The 14,016-nt window shown below is 42.0% G+C and overlaps 2 protein-coding genes across 4 annotated transcripts in view; one reads left to right on the top strand and one right to left on the bottom strand.

Moving 5' to 3' along the window:
- ADAMTSL2 (ADAMTS like 2) overlaps window positions 1–10,917 on the top strand; it is a 44,027-nt gene extending 33,110 nt beyond the window's left edge. The window contains exons 15-20 of the mRNA XM_077281491.1: window positions 1,089–1,302; window positions 3,700–3,855; window positions 7,891–8,061; window positions 8,425–8,601; window positions 9,124–9,268; window positions 10,451–10,917. Coding sequence (XP_077137606.1) covers window positions 1,089–1,302; window positions 3,700–3,855; window positions 7,891–8,061; window positions 8,425–8,601; window positions 9,124–9,268; window positions 10,451–10,569 — 982 coding nt within the window. The 3' untranslated portion in view covers window positions 10,570–10,917. The remainder of the gene's footprint in view (window positions 1–1,088; window positions 1,303–3,699; window positions 3,856–7,890; window positions 8,062–8,424; window positions 8,602–9,123; window positions 9,269–10,450) is intronic.
- Window positions 1–14,016, bottom strand: part of FAM163B (family with sequence similarity 163 member B) — a 151,623-nt gene that overhangs the window by 25,204 nt on the left and 112,403 nt on the right. Inside the window, exon 7 of one of the 3 annotated variants that reach the window (XR_013221214.1) lies at window positions 10,486–10,588. The exons of the other annotated variants lie outside the window; for them this stretch is intronic. The gene's annotated coding sequence lies outside the window, so the exon portion shown is untranslated. Of the gene's footprint in view, window positions 1–10,485; window positions 10,589–14,016 lie in introns of those variants that run through there. 3 annotated transcript variants of the gene reach the window in all.

The following is a 14,016-nucleotide window of genomic DNA, read 5'->3' as shown; positions in this document are numbered from 1 at the left end:
AGCCATGTCATCTGCTGGTGTAGGTCCACTGTTTTTTACCAAGACCAAAGTCAGCGCAGCCGTCTACCAGGAAATTTTAGAGCACTTCATGCTTCCCTCTGCCTACAAGCTTTTTGGAGATGGAAATTTCATTCTCCAGGAGGACTTAGCACCTGTCCACACTGCCAAAAGTACCAATACCTGGTTTACAAACAGTAACACTGTGCTTGGTTGGCAGCAAACTCGCCTGACCTTAACCCCATAGAGGATCTATGGAGTATTCTCAAGAGGAAGATGAGAGACACCAGACCCAACAATGCAGGCGAGATGAAGGCTGCTATCAAAGCAACTTGGGCTTCCATAACACCTCAGCAGTGCCACAGGCTGATCGCCTCCATGCCACGCCGCATTGATGCAGTAATTGATGCAAAAGGAGCCCCGACCAAGTATTGAGTGAATTTACTGAACATACATTGCAGTAGGTCAACATTTCAGATTTTAAAATCATTTTTGAAGCTGGTGTTATAAAGTATTCTAATTTACTGAGATAATGACTTTTGGGTTTTCAGTGGCTGTAAGCCATAATCATAAACATTAACAGTTTCACTTTTTGCATTGGAGAACTTAAATAAATTAACTTTTTGATAATATTCTAGTTTTGTGAGAAGCACTTGTATGTGGTTGTGTTATGTGGTGAAGAATAATGCCAGCTTTATCTCAGCACTATACGGTGGTGTTACGTGGTGTGTAATAATGGCAGCATTGTTTCAGCACTATATATTGGTGTTAAGTGGTGAGTAATAATGGCAGTATTGTCCCAGCACTGCATGGCAATATTATGTGAAACTAAATTATGAGAAAATCTGTGTGAAAAGTGTAAGTGTGAATCATCCTTTGTCTACAGCCCCATTTTGATGATCTACATAGACTGGAGGGTGTTTTGGGAGGATGTGATATATAAAAAAATCTAAAAAGGTATCTCTGTAACCAAGTATAGCAATACTAAGCAGGTCAAAAATTTCAACTTCAAGTGCAGTTCATGTTGACCAATAATCCCATAGTGTCCCAAAACCCTGAAAGTCCAGTAACATAGTTCTCACTTGTTTTAGGTGGGAGACGAGTAGTTGGAGCGAGTGTTCGCGGACCTGCGGCGAGGGTTATCAGTTCCGTATTGTCAGATGCTGGAAAATGATTTCTCCTGGATTTGACAGCTCGGTGTACAGCGACTTATGTGATTCTGCTGATATCACCAAACCGGACGAGAAGAAAGTTTGCAGAAATCCAGCATGTGGACCCCAGTGGGAAATGTCGGAATGGTCCGAGGTAATCTCTCATTGACGTAATCCACCTGTGTGATGGTTGTGACTTCCCATATTATATGCTTCTCTTTTCATAACTACATGGGTATAACTGTTTGCAAAAATAGGATTACAATGCCGCATATTGCACGGTCAGCATTTCCTGCACCAGAGGGTTGAGAGCTGTCATTACTTCGGGCCTGCTTATAATTGCAGGTTAGCCTGCCTAATAATATTGAGTTTAGAATGCAGTCTTGTATGGGTGACCACTGTGTTTGATCTGTATAAAGTACAGCTGTGCGTCCCCTGCTGCCAGTGAAGCTTGCACGCATTCCTCTAACCTCTGGGCACCATTACCAGCTAAACTAATCTCATTTTTTGATCAGTCTGAAGCTTCTCGCCAGCTGGCAGAGCATAAAACAGCCTGTTACAGAGTGATCTGAACAGTCTTAAAGCCCATGTGAAGTGTTCGAGAAACGCGTCGGTCACACGCTGTCCTGTCATACAGCCTTACACCAATGTGCAATCTCCAGGGGATGCGGTCCTACTGGATATAACTGCTGGCTATGCCCATGGTGTTGTCAGTTTGAGTACGCCGAAATGCTCAGAAATACCTACGATAAGTACAAGTAGGAGAAGATCTTTCTAACTGATGTACATGGGCAGCGTAGCTGTAGGGGATGCAGAGGTAGCAGTCACACCCAGGCCATGATGCCCAAGGATGGCCTAAGGAGTCATATGGCTAGGATACGACCTACTTCTATGGCCACTTACGTGGGCTTCTGTCACCTAATTTAGGATTCTCCGAGAAGTTAATAGAGTTGGAATAAGTTCTACACTGCACCATCAGTGACCTATGGGTTGGTCTTGAGGTGTCAACAGTCATGTAATAAGTGATCAATATAAATAGTAAGGCTATGATTACCAATAGCCCTCTACATCCTTAAATAATGGAGGTGGATCCCCCTTAGCACTCAAAGTATGTGTTAATGGTGTTTAACTATGGCGCAAAAGAGCTGGTCTGGAAGAATTCGGTATAGTCCATAGCCACCATTTTCATTTTTCAACTTGATTTCTAACCACCCCTTGGAAAGAGATCTCTAAATATATTTTGCTTCCCTTTTGAACTTAATTTTTGGACATCAGAAGATAGAATATCCCTAAGCATATCACCCTGCTTTATTATTTTCCCATTCTGAAGTAATTTGCACCATTCTCAACAACAATCTGCTCTTCAGAAGGGTATCTCGGTATGAGCTTGTATAGCGTGCCAATTACTTCTCATAATATTTTTATTTTGCATGCAGTAAAGTTTATTAGCTGTGAAACCTTTCAATTTTTCTGTTCCATTGATATTTAGTTACCAGTACATATTTTTTGTATTACTGACCACAATATTATTATTATTTATCATTATAGCGCCATTTATTCCATGGCGCTTTACATGTGAGGACACAGTTTATACACAGTAAAAACAAGTACAATAATCTTAAACAATACAAGTCATGACTGGTACAGGAGGAGAGAGGACCCTGCCCGCGAGGGCTCACAATCTACAAAGGATGGGTGATGATACAATAGGTGAGGATAGAACTGGTCGTGCAGCGGCTTGGTTAATTGGTGGTTACTGCAGGTTGTAGGCTTGTCGGAAGAGGTACGTCTTCAGGTTCTTTTTGAAGGTTTCCATGGTAGGCGAGAGTCTGATATGTTGTGAGAGTTCAGGGGTAGGGGTAATGCGCGAGAGAAATCATGTATGCGATTGTGGGAAGAGGAGATAAGAGTGGAGTAGAGAAGGAGATCTTGTAAGGATCAGAAGTTGCGTGCAGGTAAGTACCAGGAGACGAAGTCACAGATGTATGGAGGAGACAGGTTGTGGATGGCTTTGTGTGTCATGGTTAGGGTTTTGTACTGGAGTCTCTGGGCAATGGGGAGCCAGTGAAGGGATTGACAGAGGGGAGAGGCCGGGGAATAGCGGGAAGACAGGTTGATTAGTCGGGCAGCAGAGTTTAGAATATCCCTCTACCCTTTCTTAGAAAGCCATTTTATGTATTCTGGTAAATAAAAAAGTAATGTAAATGTGCTACATGAAACCCAATGACGGACCATGGAGGTTTATTGCCAACCCACTGACCCAGCAAAAGATCTATGGTGGAACAACAATATGTAGGTCTCCAGTGAAAGGAGGAGACTATTCCTTGTGGTGTCCCACAGGGGAAGGTGAAATGTGAAGGGAAGTTTCCCTAACAAGTAGCTTTTTTAGAAACTTACTGAAGGCTATGTTCTACAATCCGTATAATTGAAAATGGCTACTAAAGTCAACCAAAAGTTCAGGACCATAATTTCTAAAAAATAAATATGATTATGGAAGTAGTTGTTACCCAAGAAATCCAAAATGTTTAAAACCCTCTCTTTTGTTTTTCAGTGTACAGCAAAATGTGGTGAGCGTAGTAGTGTCACTAGAGATGTGCGCTGTTCAGAAGAGGAGAATCTTTGTGACCCGAACACCAGACCACCTTCAGAAAAGAACTGCACCGGACCTCCGTGTGACCGGCAATGGACAGTATCAGACTGGGGGCCTGTGAGTGATAACAAATTTCCCCAATTGTTACCTGAATTACATCAAAGGGTGAAAAAAAATGCAAAAAACCCTATGTATTTAAATCTGAAAATTATTATATTGACCCTGAAGAAGGTCATTTCTTTCACAGGTTCCTTGACATAAGTACAACTGATGTAATAAGTCATGTGAAACATATTTTATTAAGTGGTTGGTTTGGTTGGATCTTTTTGTAATCGGGACTGATCACAGTGACAGGAGTCCCTCATGGCCTATATCTATTCAATGATGTGACAATGGCCACTTCCTTCTAGTATTTGTCTCCAATGTCAATTTAAGAGATTACTTTTTTCAACAGAATCCCATCGGCCTCGGTTTGGCTGTGCCAACCATTCATGTACCAGTTGAGGAATGTTGGTCCTTTGGTGGATCAGTCCAACATTGGTTGTTCAATTGTCCAACTATTCAGGTACCAGTTGAGGAATGTGTGGTCATTTGGTGGATCAGTCCAACATTGGTTGTTCAATTGTCAACAGTTGTGAATTAGTCCTAAAGTTGACCTCACATAGCTATGACCTCAAAGCTCATTTTAGAAATGGTAATTACTTCCAGTTGCTCTGCTCCTTTGGTGCGTGGATCCAACACTGGTTGTGAACTTGGCTGTAAGCTGGCCTTAGACATGACATGACCATTGCATCAAAGATTATTTGACCAACAGTAATTTCCCTCAACTATGCCAACTTGTCCGAGAGTGCATTTATTTCAGTAGTGAAGGGGAGGAACCGGCTCTTAAACTCTTTCATCAGTAGCTTATCTACTACGGAAGAAAAGGATTGGGTTTGTTCCAATTCAACATGCCCAATCCTTTTTACCTTCAGAAACTCTCAGGAAGCCTCATACTGATAAGACCAATTGACCAATTAATGCAATGAACATGGCCAGTGCTTAGTGACATTAGTTACATGGCCAGTAAATGTGACCTGTTCTTGGGTGAGTTTATTTCAATAGTAATGGGATAAAACATGCTGTCAGATTCCTCCATCAGTGGCTTATCTACCAAGGAAGGAAATGATTAGGCATGTTGAGATTCTGCTAGGACCAATTGACCAATTCCTTAACAAAATGATCCTTAACTAATGTGCTTGGCTAGGGCTTAGAACATGACCCCATCATGTTGGAGGTGGAGGCATTTCACACCAGGCCAGGAATCTCTCTAAAACATGTAAAAAGATTGATCTCGTGAGTAAATTAGTCAGCGACCACAAGCAAATCCCGCAGATGTGAACAGCTCTATGTGTTGCATTTACATGATTTACATAGAGAAAAAAAAGTAATCAGCGATCAAACAGAAAGCATATCGCCTTCTCCAGGAGCGTTTTCTGCCCATTTAGCTTCCGAAAGAAGCTAGGAACAGAGCGAGCAGCCGCTTCAGATGGCATATGTTCTCTTTAGAATTTGCATCCCTTCTGGTGAAATGATGTTGGGGCCATTAAAAGATTTCACAATCTACAAATAATCCAATTATCTTCAAGCAAAATGCAACTTCTAAATCTCTTCTGAGGGCATTTAACAGATATTGCTAGGCAACAGTTTCCAGTACGGCTGCCTATTTTTAGTGGTAATTGATGATTTTTCAGAAAAGGTAGAAAATAGGTTTGGAAAAGGCAAAAGTCCATGAGGCTCTGGTGGTTAGACTGTTGTAGATTAGTTGTAAAACATATCCCTGTTTCACTCGAGCAAATCACCCTCCTAACTAAATTATGCATTCCAGATAGTCTTCTTCTAGACCTTCTGGACCTTGTTGTCCAAGTGGAGCAAGCTAAAACAAGTCTGTAGAGTCTAGAGAGGCAGTCTGCTGTAAAATAACAAGTTACCGAGAAACATTAGTTGCTAGTTAACTTGTTTATTTCAATAGTGACAGAGAATAACCTGATGTTACACTCCTCTGTCAGTGACCTATCTACTCCAAAAGCACAGGATTGGGTATGTTGAAATCCAACATACCTAGTCCATTTTACTCCGAGTCCTAACATTTTCCATTAGGAAACTTTACTGATAAGACCGTTGATCGACTCCTTCAGTGACCTATCTAGTACAGAATTAGAGGATTGGGCATGTTGAAATCCAACATGCCGAATCCATTTTACCCCTGACTTTTCCAATTGGGGAAACTTTCAGGTAGCCTCATACTAATAAGACTGTTACCCAACTCCTTCATGGCGAGAAAGTACAACATGACTCTCTGAGTGTGATATAATGTATATTTGATGTATGAGGCACTTCACATGGCCCGGAAACATACAGTACAGACCAAAAGTTTGGACACACCTTCTCATTTAAAGATTTTTCTGTATTTTCATGACTATGAAAATTGTACATTCACACTGAAGGCATCAAAACTATGAATTAACACTTGTGGAATTATATACTTAACAAAAAAGTGTGAAACAACTGAAATTATGTCTTATATTCTAGGTTCTTCAAAGCAGCCACCTTTTGCTTTGATGACTGCTTTGCACACTCTTGGCTTTTCCTTGATGAGATTCAAGAGGTAGTCACTGGGAATGGTCTTCCAACAATCTTGAAGGAGTTCCCAGAGATGCTTAGCACCTGTTGGCCCTTTTGCCTTCACTCTGTGGTCCAGCTGACCCCAAACCATCTCGATTGGATTCAGGTCTGGTGACCGTGGAGGCCAGGTCACCTGGCGTAGCACCCCAACACTCTCCTTCTTGGTCAAATAGTCCTTACACAGCCTGGATGTGTGTTTGAGGTCATTGTCCTGTTGAAAAATAAATGATGGTCCAACTAAACGCAAACCGGATGGAATAGCATGCCGCTGCAAGATGCTATGGTAGCCATGCTGGTTCAGTATGCCTTCAATTTTGAATAAATCCCCAACAGTGTCACCAGCAAAGCACCCCCACACCATCACACCTCCTCCGTGCTTCACGGTGGGAACCAGGCATGTAGAGTCCATCCGTTCACCTTTACTGTGTCGCTCAAAGACACGGTGGTTGGAACCAAAGATCTCAAATTTGGACTCATCAGACCAAAGCACAGCATTTCCACTGGTCTAATGTCCTTTCCTTGTGTTCTTTAGCCCAAACAAGTCTCTTCTGCTTGTTGCCTGTCCTTAGCAATGGTTTCCTAGCAGCTATTTTACCATCAAGGCCTGCTGCACAAAGTCTCCTCTTAACAGTTGTTGTAGAGAGGTGTCTGCTGCTAGAACTCTGTGTGGCATTGACCTGGTCTCTAATCTGAGCTCCTGTTAACCTGCAATTTCTGAGGCTGGTGACTCGGATAAACTTATCCTCAGAAGCAGAGGTGACTCTTGGTCTTCCTTTCCTGGGGCGATCCTCATGTGAGCCAGTTTCTTTGTAGCGCTTGATGGTTTTTGCCACTGCACTTGGGGACACTTTCAAAATTTGCCCAATTTTTTGGACTGACTGACCTTCATTTCTTAAAGTAATGATGGCCACTCGTTTTTCTTTACTTAGCTGCTTTTATCTTGCCATAATACAAATTCTAACAGTCTACTCAGTAGGACTATCAGCTGTGTTTCCACCAGACTTCTGCACAACACAACTGATGGTCCCAACCCCATTTATAAGGCAAGAAATCTCACTTATTAAACCTGACAGGGCACACCTGTAAATTGAAAACCATTCCCAGTGACTACCTTTTGAAGCTCATCAAGAGAAAGCCAAGAGTGTGCAAAGCAGTCTCCAAAGCAAAAGGTGACTACTTTGAAGAATCTAGAATATAAGACATATTTTCAGTTGTTTCACACTTTTTTGTAAAGTATATAATTCCACATGTGTTAATTCATAGTTTTGATGCCTTCAGTGTGAATGTACGATTTTCATAGTCATAAAAATACAGAAAAATCTTTAAATGAGAAGGTGTGTCCAAACTTTTGGTCTGTACTGTATACAATTGTTGAAGTACCACACCGTAAGCAACATACTGAGTGAAGACCCAATAACTGGTTAACAAAATGTCTAAAAAATTAAATTTGTGTTAATTTTGCTGTTTCCATCCAACTTTTCCCCACAGTGTAGTGGATCTTGTGGTCCAGGGAAGATGATAAGACATGTGTACTGCAAGACCAGTGACGGCAGAGTGGTGCCCGAGTCCCAGTGTAATCTAGAGACAAAACCATTAGCCATACATCCATGTGGGGACAAGAACTGTCCTGCACAATGGATCAGCCAGGACTGGGAAAGGGTAAGTTGGTTCACCTTGAAAATGTTTGTAATTGAAGAATAGAACATGAGTTTGATATACTATTTGGTGGGCATGATCACCTGGAGTGACAACTTGACCACAAAGTGCACTATGACGTCTCCAACTCCATCACAGTTGGTACCTAAGGGGTATTCAGTGGATCAGTCATTTGTTTCCCCGAACACAATGATTTATACACATCTACTCTATTGAAGCCTGTAGGCACATGTGGTTTAGTGCCATGCACCATCTGGATAGATCATTCGTAACAGAACATTTTGTACAGTTTTTTTTTTTGCTCAGCCATCTTCATCCCTAATATTAATCCATTTAGGGCTCACAAAGTTGCCTCCTTTCCCGCAGTGTAACACCACTTGTGGCAGAGGAGCAAAACAACGAGTGGTCAATTGCCTAGAAGTGGCCAACGGTAAAGTCAAGACTCGCAACCCTTCCGATTGTGACGTTGCCAAGAAGCCTGCTGAGGAAAACACCTGCTTTGAACGCCCATGCTTTAAGTGGTATACAACCCCTTGGTCTGAGGTAGGAGACCCTTCTCCTCTAAACAATTTGCTTGAGAGAGATTTTTTTTTACCACTAATGGACGTCATAGGGTATCATGCAGACAGACTTTTTCTCGGCTGCCAAGAGATGATTAGATTTGGGGTATCGGTGCCAGACACAGCTTTACAGCACAGCTGGCCAAGGCTTCATTGTGGCCTCCAGCTGCCAAGATCTAAACAGTGTCCCGCTGCTTTTGGGATAAGTGTAATTAACCCCTTGTGACTACCGTAGTTTAGTTTGTTTTTTTTAATCTAACAGACCATTGCAAATGTAACACATATTGTAGGTGGACAACAGATGTTTTCTGATGGGACTTCACTTTTCATCGTTTTGAGGAGCACAATTTTTGAGTATCTCTAAATACATGAAAAATTGTGATCAACCTAATACATGAGTGGAATATGTTTTATTGGTGTTTTTAACAAATAGAAAAAAGTCATGAATGACATGAAGTCAGTCTGGTGACTTCTTCGTAATGAGCTAGCCTTTTTGACATTACAGTGCAGCAAGACTTGTGGGGTTGGAGTCCGGATGAGGGATGTCAAGTGCTTCCAGGGAAGAGATATTGTGCGAGGATGCGATATTTTAGTGAAACCAATTGGAAAACAGACCTGCGATTTGCAGCCTTGTCCAACTGATCCACCAGGTGAGTCCAAGGGACAAACTTTTAGGATAGTAGGCATCTCAGTTGCCATGTGCCCCAAGACTGAGGGGGTTTACCTCCATTTTCAAATTGCAAAAGTAAGCACAACTGTATCCTCTTCCATACATGTCGACCAAGGGCATAGCTACAAGTAATCGTATAGCCTTGTATCAAGGGGGTTCATCTCCATACTGATTGTTCATGCCTGAGAGGTGATCACTAGAAATGGGTTTCCCTGGAGAAGGGTGGTGAGCCCCTCACCTCAGAGTGCCAAAATACATTATATTAAATTTGGCCAAACCTATGAATTTCTGTGGGACTGGCCATAAATCTAGCAAAGTACGAGGGCTTTCTTTACTCCAGACAGCCGTTGTAGAGAAAAATATGATCAAGCATGTTGGATTTCATGATGCTCGATCCTCTGAATGCACAAGAAGGGAAAGGAGATGTAGTGGATTTCCAAAGCAGAAAGGAAAAGAACAAATGTCCAAGGATAGGCTCTGAATAATCCATGTTTTTGTAGAGGTAACAAATCTGGAATTACGGTAGGTTGGGGTTTATTGTGCCATATTAGTTCTGACGAATATTAGTTCTGAGTCATGCACTTTGCAAGAACATCTCAGAAGAGTATGGGATGGGCGCTGACAACTACTCCAGGCGAATATCTGGGTAAGAAAAATGGTTGTCGGTTTTCAATCACATTCTTTGGCTGGCTGTATCTGAGCTAAATATTTATAACAGTAACCCCTATTGACGCTTACCACCCTCCTTTATTAGCCAGAACAGCGAGCTAATGGCTGCAATGTCGTACTATATTACAAATCATCTGTTTGTGAGGGGAGCGAAGACCCGGACCCGCAGTGGCAGCAAACCAAATTGGTTGTCATTATTCCTATTGATGAGTGGGTGCTATACAGTAAAATGTGAATAGTAAAAAGGTAGAGGGGTGTAAATACTTTGTAAATGCATTAAAGAAAAAAAAGATTACATTCGTAGAAGTAAATCTTTCATCCTGCAGAGACACCTGGAGTATATCAGGGCCACTGATTTGTGCTGTAATTGCTGATTATATGACGGGCTGCTATGCCTGCATGCCATTTATTCTGTTTATTCCAGTAATTTCAGGACTAATAGGTTCATGTACATTGTCTATCTGTGTAACAAGCTGTATCTCTCTTCCTCTAGATGACAGCTGTCAAGACCAGGCTGGAACAAACTGTGCTTTAGCCATTAAAGTGAATCTGTGCAGTCACTGGTACTATAGCAAGGCCTGCTGCCGGTCCTGCCGTTCTGCCCACTCATAAGACCTGTGAGACCGGGAATCTGCAGGCAAAGGGACAAGTGCTAACCTGTAGATACCATGACACAAGGGGATGCCAAAATGCCTAGCCTATGAGCCCCTAAATAATATAAAAAATACACCCCACAGCATATAGAGCCCCCCACTACACAAATACAGGACTATAGTTGTCGGCTCGATGCATGGACACTCCAGTTAACCCCCTTTGTACATGTTTTTTGATCTTTGGGGACAACTTTTTTTCTTAATGGGAACCTGTCACCAGGTTTGGCCACAGCCTTTCTTGCCTGATTTACAGTATTCTACTGTATAATGCTGTATATGTACCCCCAACCCGACCTGGAAGAGAAGAAAAATGACTTTTATTATACTCACCGGCAGGGCGGTCCAGTCCAAAGGGTGTCGCTGGTCTTGGTCCGGCGCCTCCTATCTTCTTACGATCGCCGTCCCCCTTCTTGCTTCATGTGGATGACGTGTCCTACATCATCCACACAGTCTTCCCGGCATTGTGTGCTTGTGCAGGCGTACTTCTCTGCCCTGTTGAGGGTAAAGTACTTCAGTGCGCATGCGCCGGCAAAGGCTAAAGAGCCCTTGTGCATGCACACAGCAGTACTTTGCTCTACCCTAGTCAAGGCAGAGAAGTACGCCTGAAAAAGAACGCAATGCCGGGAAGACTGTGTGGATGACGTAGGACGCGTCATTGACACGAAGCAAGAAGGAGGACGGCATCGCAAGAAAGGATGCCAAGACCAGCGACACCCATCTGACCGGACCGCCCTGCAGGTTAGTATAATAAAAGGTATTTTTGTTCTGTTGCAGGTCGGGTTGGTGGCAGATATACAGAATTATAGAATGCTGTATATCAGCCCTGAAAGGTGGTGGCAGCCTCTCATATTAGCCAAACCTTATGGCAGGTTTGCTTTAAATGCATACAGTTATTACGAAAAGTATTCAGAGCCCTTTACCCTTTTCCCTCTTTGTTTCATTGCATTTGATAAATTCAAAAAAGTTCATTTTTTTCTCATTAATGTACACTCTGCACCCCATCTTGATTGGAAAAAAAACAGAAATGTAAAAATTTTTGCAAATTTATTAAAAAAGAAAAACTGAAATATCACATAAGTCATAAGTATTCAGACCCTTTGCTCAGACACTCATATATAAGTCACATGCTGTCCATTTCCTTGTGATCTTCCTTGAGATGGTTGTACTCCTTAATTGGAGTCCAGCTGTGTTTAATTAAACTGATAGGACCTGATTTGGAAAGGCGTACACCTGTCTATATAAGACCTCACTGCTCACAGTGCATGTCAGACCAAATGAGAATCATGAGGTCAAAGGAACTGGCCAAGGAGCTCAGAGACAGAATTGTGGAAAGGCACAGATGTGGCCAAGGTTACAACAGAATTTCTGCAGTACTCAAGGTTCCTAAGAGCACAGTGGCCTCCATAATCCTTAAATGGAAGAAGTTCGGGACCACCAGAAGTCTTTCTAGACCTGGCCGTCCAGCCAAACTGAGCAGTCGTGGGAGAAGAGCCTTGGTGAGAGAGCTAAAGAAGAACCCCAAGATCACTGTGCCTGAGCTCCAGAGATGCAGTATGGAGATGGGAGAAAGTTCCACAAAGTCAACTATCACTGGGTGATAGAGTGGCCCGACAGAAGCCTCTCCTCAGTGCAAGGCATATGAAAGCCCGCATAGAGTTTGCTAGAAAACACATGAAGGACTCCCAGACTATGAGAAATAAGATTCTCTGGTCTGATAAGACGAAGATAGAGCTTTTCAGTGATAATTCTAAGCGGTATGTGTGGAGAAAACCAGGCACTGCTCATCACCTGCCCAATACAATCCCAACAGTGAAACATGGTGGTGGCAGCATCATGCTATGGGGGTGTTTTTCAGCTGCAGGGACAGGATGACTGGTTTTCATTGAAGGAAACATGAATGCGGCCAAGTACAGAGATATCCTAGATGAAAACCTCTTCCAGAATGCTCTAGACCTCAGACTTGGCCAAAGGTTCACCTTCCAACAAGACAACGACCCTAAGCACACAGCTAAAATAACAAAGGAGTGGCTTCAGAACAACTCTGTGACCATTCTTGACTGGCCCAGCCAGAGCCCTGACCTAAACCCAATTGGGCATCTCTGGAGAGACCTGAAAATGGCTGTCCACCAACTTACCATCCAACCTGACGGAACTGGAGAGGATCTGCAAGGAAGAAAAGCAGAGGATCCCCAAATCCAGGTGTGAAAAACTTGTTGCATCATTCCCAAGAAGACTCATGACTGTACTAGTTCAAAAGGTGGTTCTACTCAATACTGAGCAAAGGGTCTGAATACTTATGACCATGTGATATTTCAGTTTTTCTTTTTTACTAAATTTGCAAAAAGTTCAACATTTCTGTTTTTTTTTCAGTCAAGATGGGGTGCAGACTCTACATTAATGAGAACAAAGATGAACTTTTTTGAATTTACCAAATGGCTGCAATGAAACAAAGAGTGAAAAATTTAAAGGGGTCTGAATACTTTCCGTACCCACAGTACACTTTTGGCTAAAAATTATTTTTTGCAATTGGGCTTCATCAGAAATTTTGCCTTCTATAGCTTCTGTGTTGCTCTGTCTATTGTTGGCTAGAGTATGGGTTAACTGAGAATCTGTCAGTGAGCTCTTTGTGATGATCCAATGGGAGAGTTTCGCACTTTTTTATGTCTTTTTTTAGCTCCTCAACTAATTTATGACCGTGGATCACATCAAAAGTGAATGTGCAAGGAAACAAACAGGTAGTAAAAGCAAAATAGTGACATTTGTCTTTATGAAACAGAATTGCAAAAAAGATTTTTAGCCCCTTCAAAAAATATTCCCAGAGGTGGAATAGTGCAAAGATTTAAAAAAATAGGATCTGATTTTTTTTCCCACAAAAACACCGCCATCTCTCTCCACGGTGTCTTGTATTGCTGAAAATGTCCATTTAAGTGAAAAGGGCTAAACCGCAATACCGGACATAAACCATAGGTAGAGGTGGCGATGTTTCAGGAAAAAAATGTAATCCTGTAAGTGGTGTAATATGGCTTTTTACATGTAGACCTTTCTTTGGCTGATGAGGCTTGTACTCATTTTAGATTAGTTACCAACATTTACATTGGTCACTTTAGAAGTTTGTGTTTTTAGGCATAAATTGATATTTTACATGTCTTTCTACAGGGCTCAAATTGTCCTGAATCACTAATACCAACCTAATACATAGAAGAAGGACCAGAAAGTCAATTGTAACCTATTTTAATGGCATCCTAATTTTCTGATACAAGGCTCCAAATTTCTGTACTGTATTATTGACCGAATTGTATGCAGTAACCTCAAAAACTTCCCCTACTGGTGGCCGCAGAAACAATTTCTATATTAGAGCAGGTGATTTGGAGCTATGTATCAGATACCAACATAAAGGGTATCTTTC

Source organism: Ranitomeya variabilis, chromosome 2, assembly GCF_051348905.1.
Source record: "Ranitomeya variabilis isolate aRanVar5 chromosome 2, aRanVar5.hap1, whole genome shotgun sequence".
In the NCBI taxonomy this organism is placed as follows: Eukaryota; Metazoa; Chordata; class Amphibia; order Anura; family Dendrobatidae; genus Ranitomeya; species Ranitomeya variabilis.
Note: the sequence above shows the minus strand (reverse complement) of the source record. Positions and strands in the feature narration are given on the sequence as shown.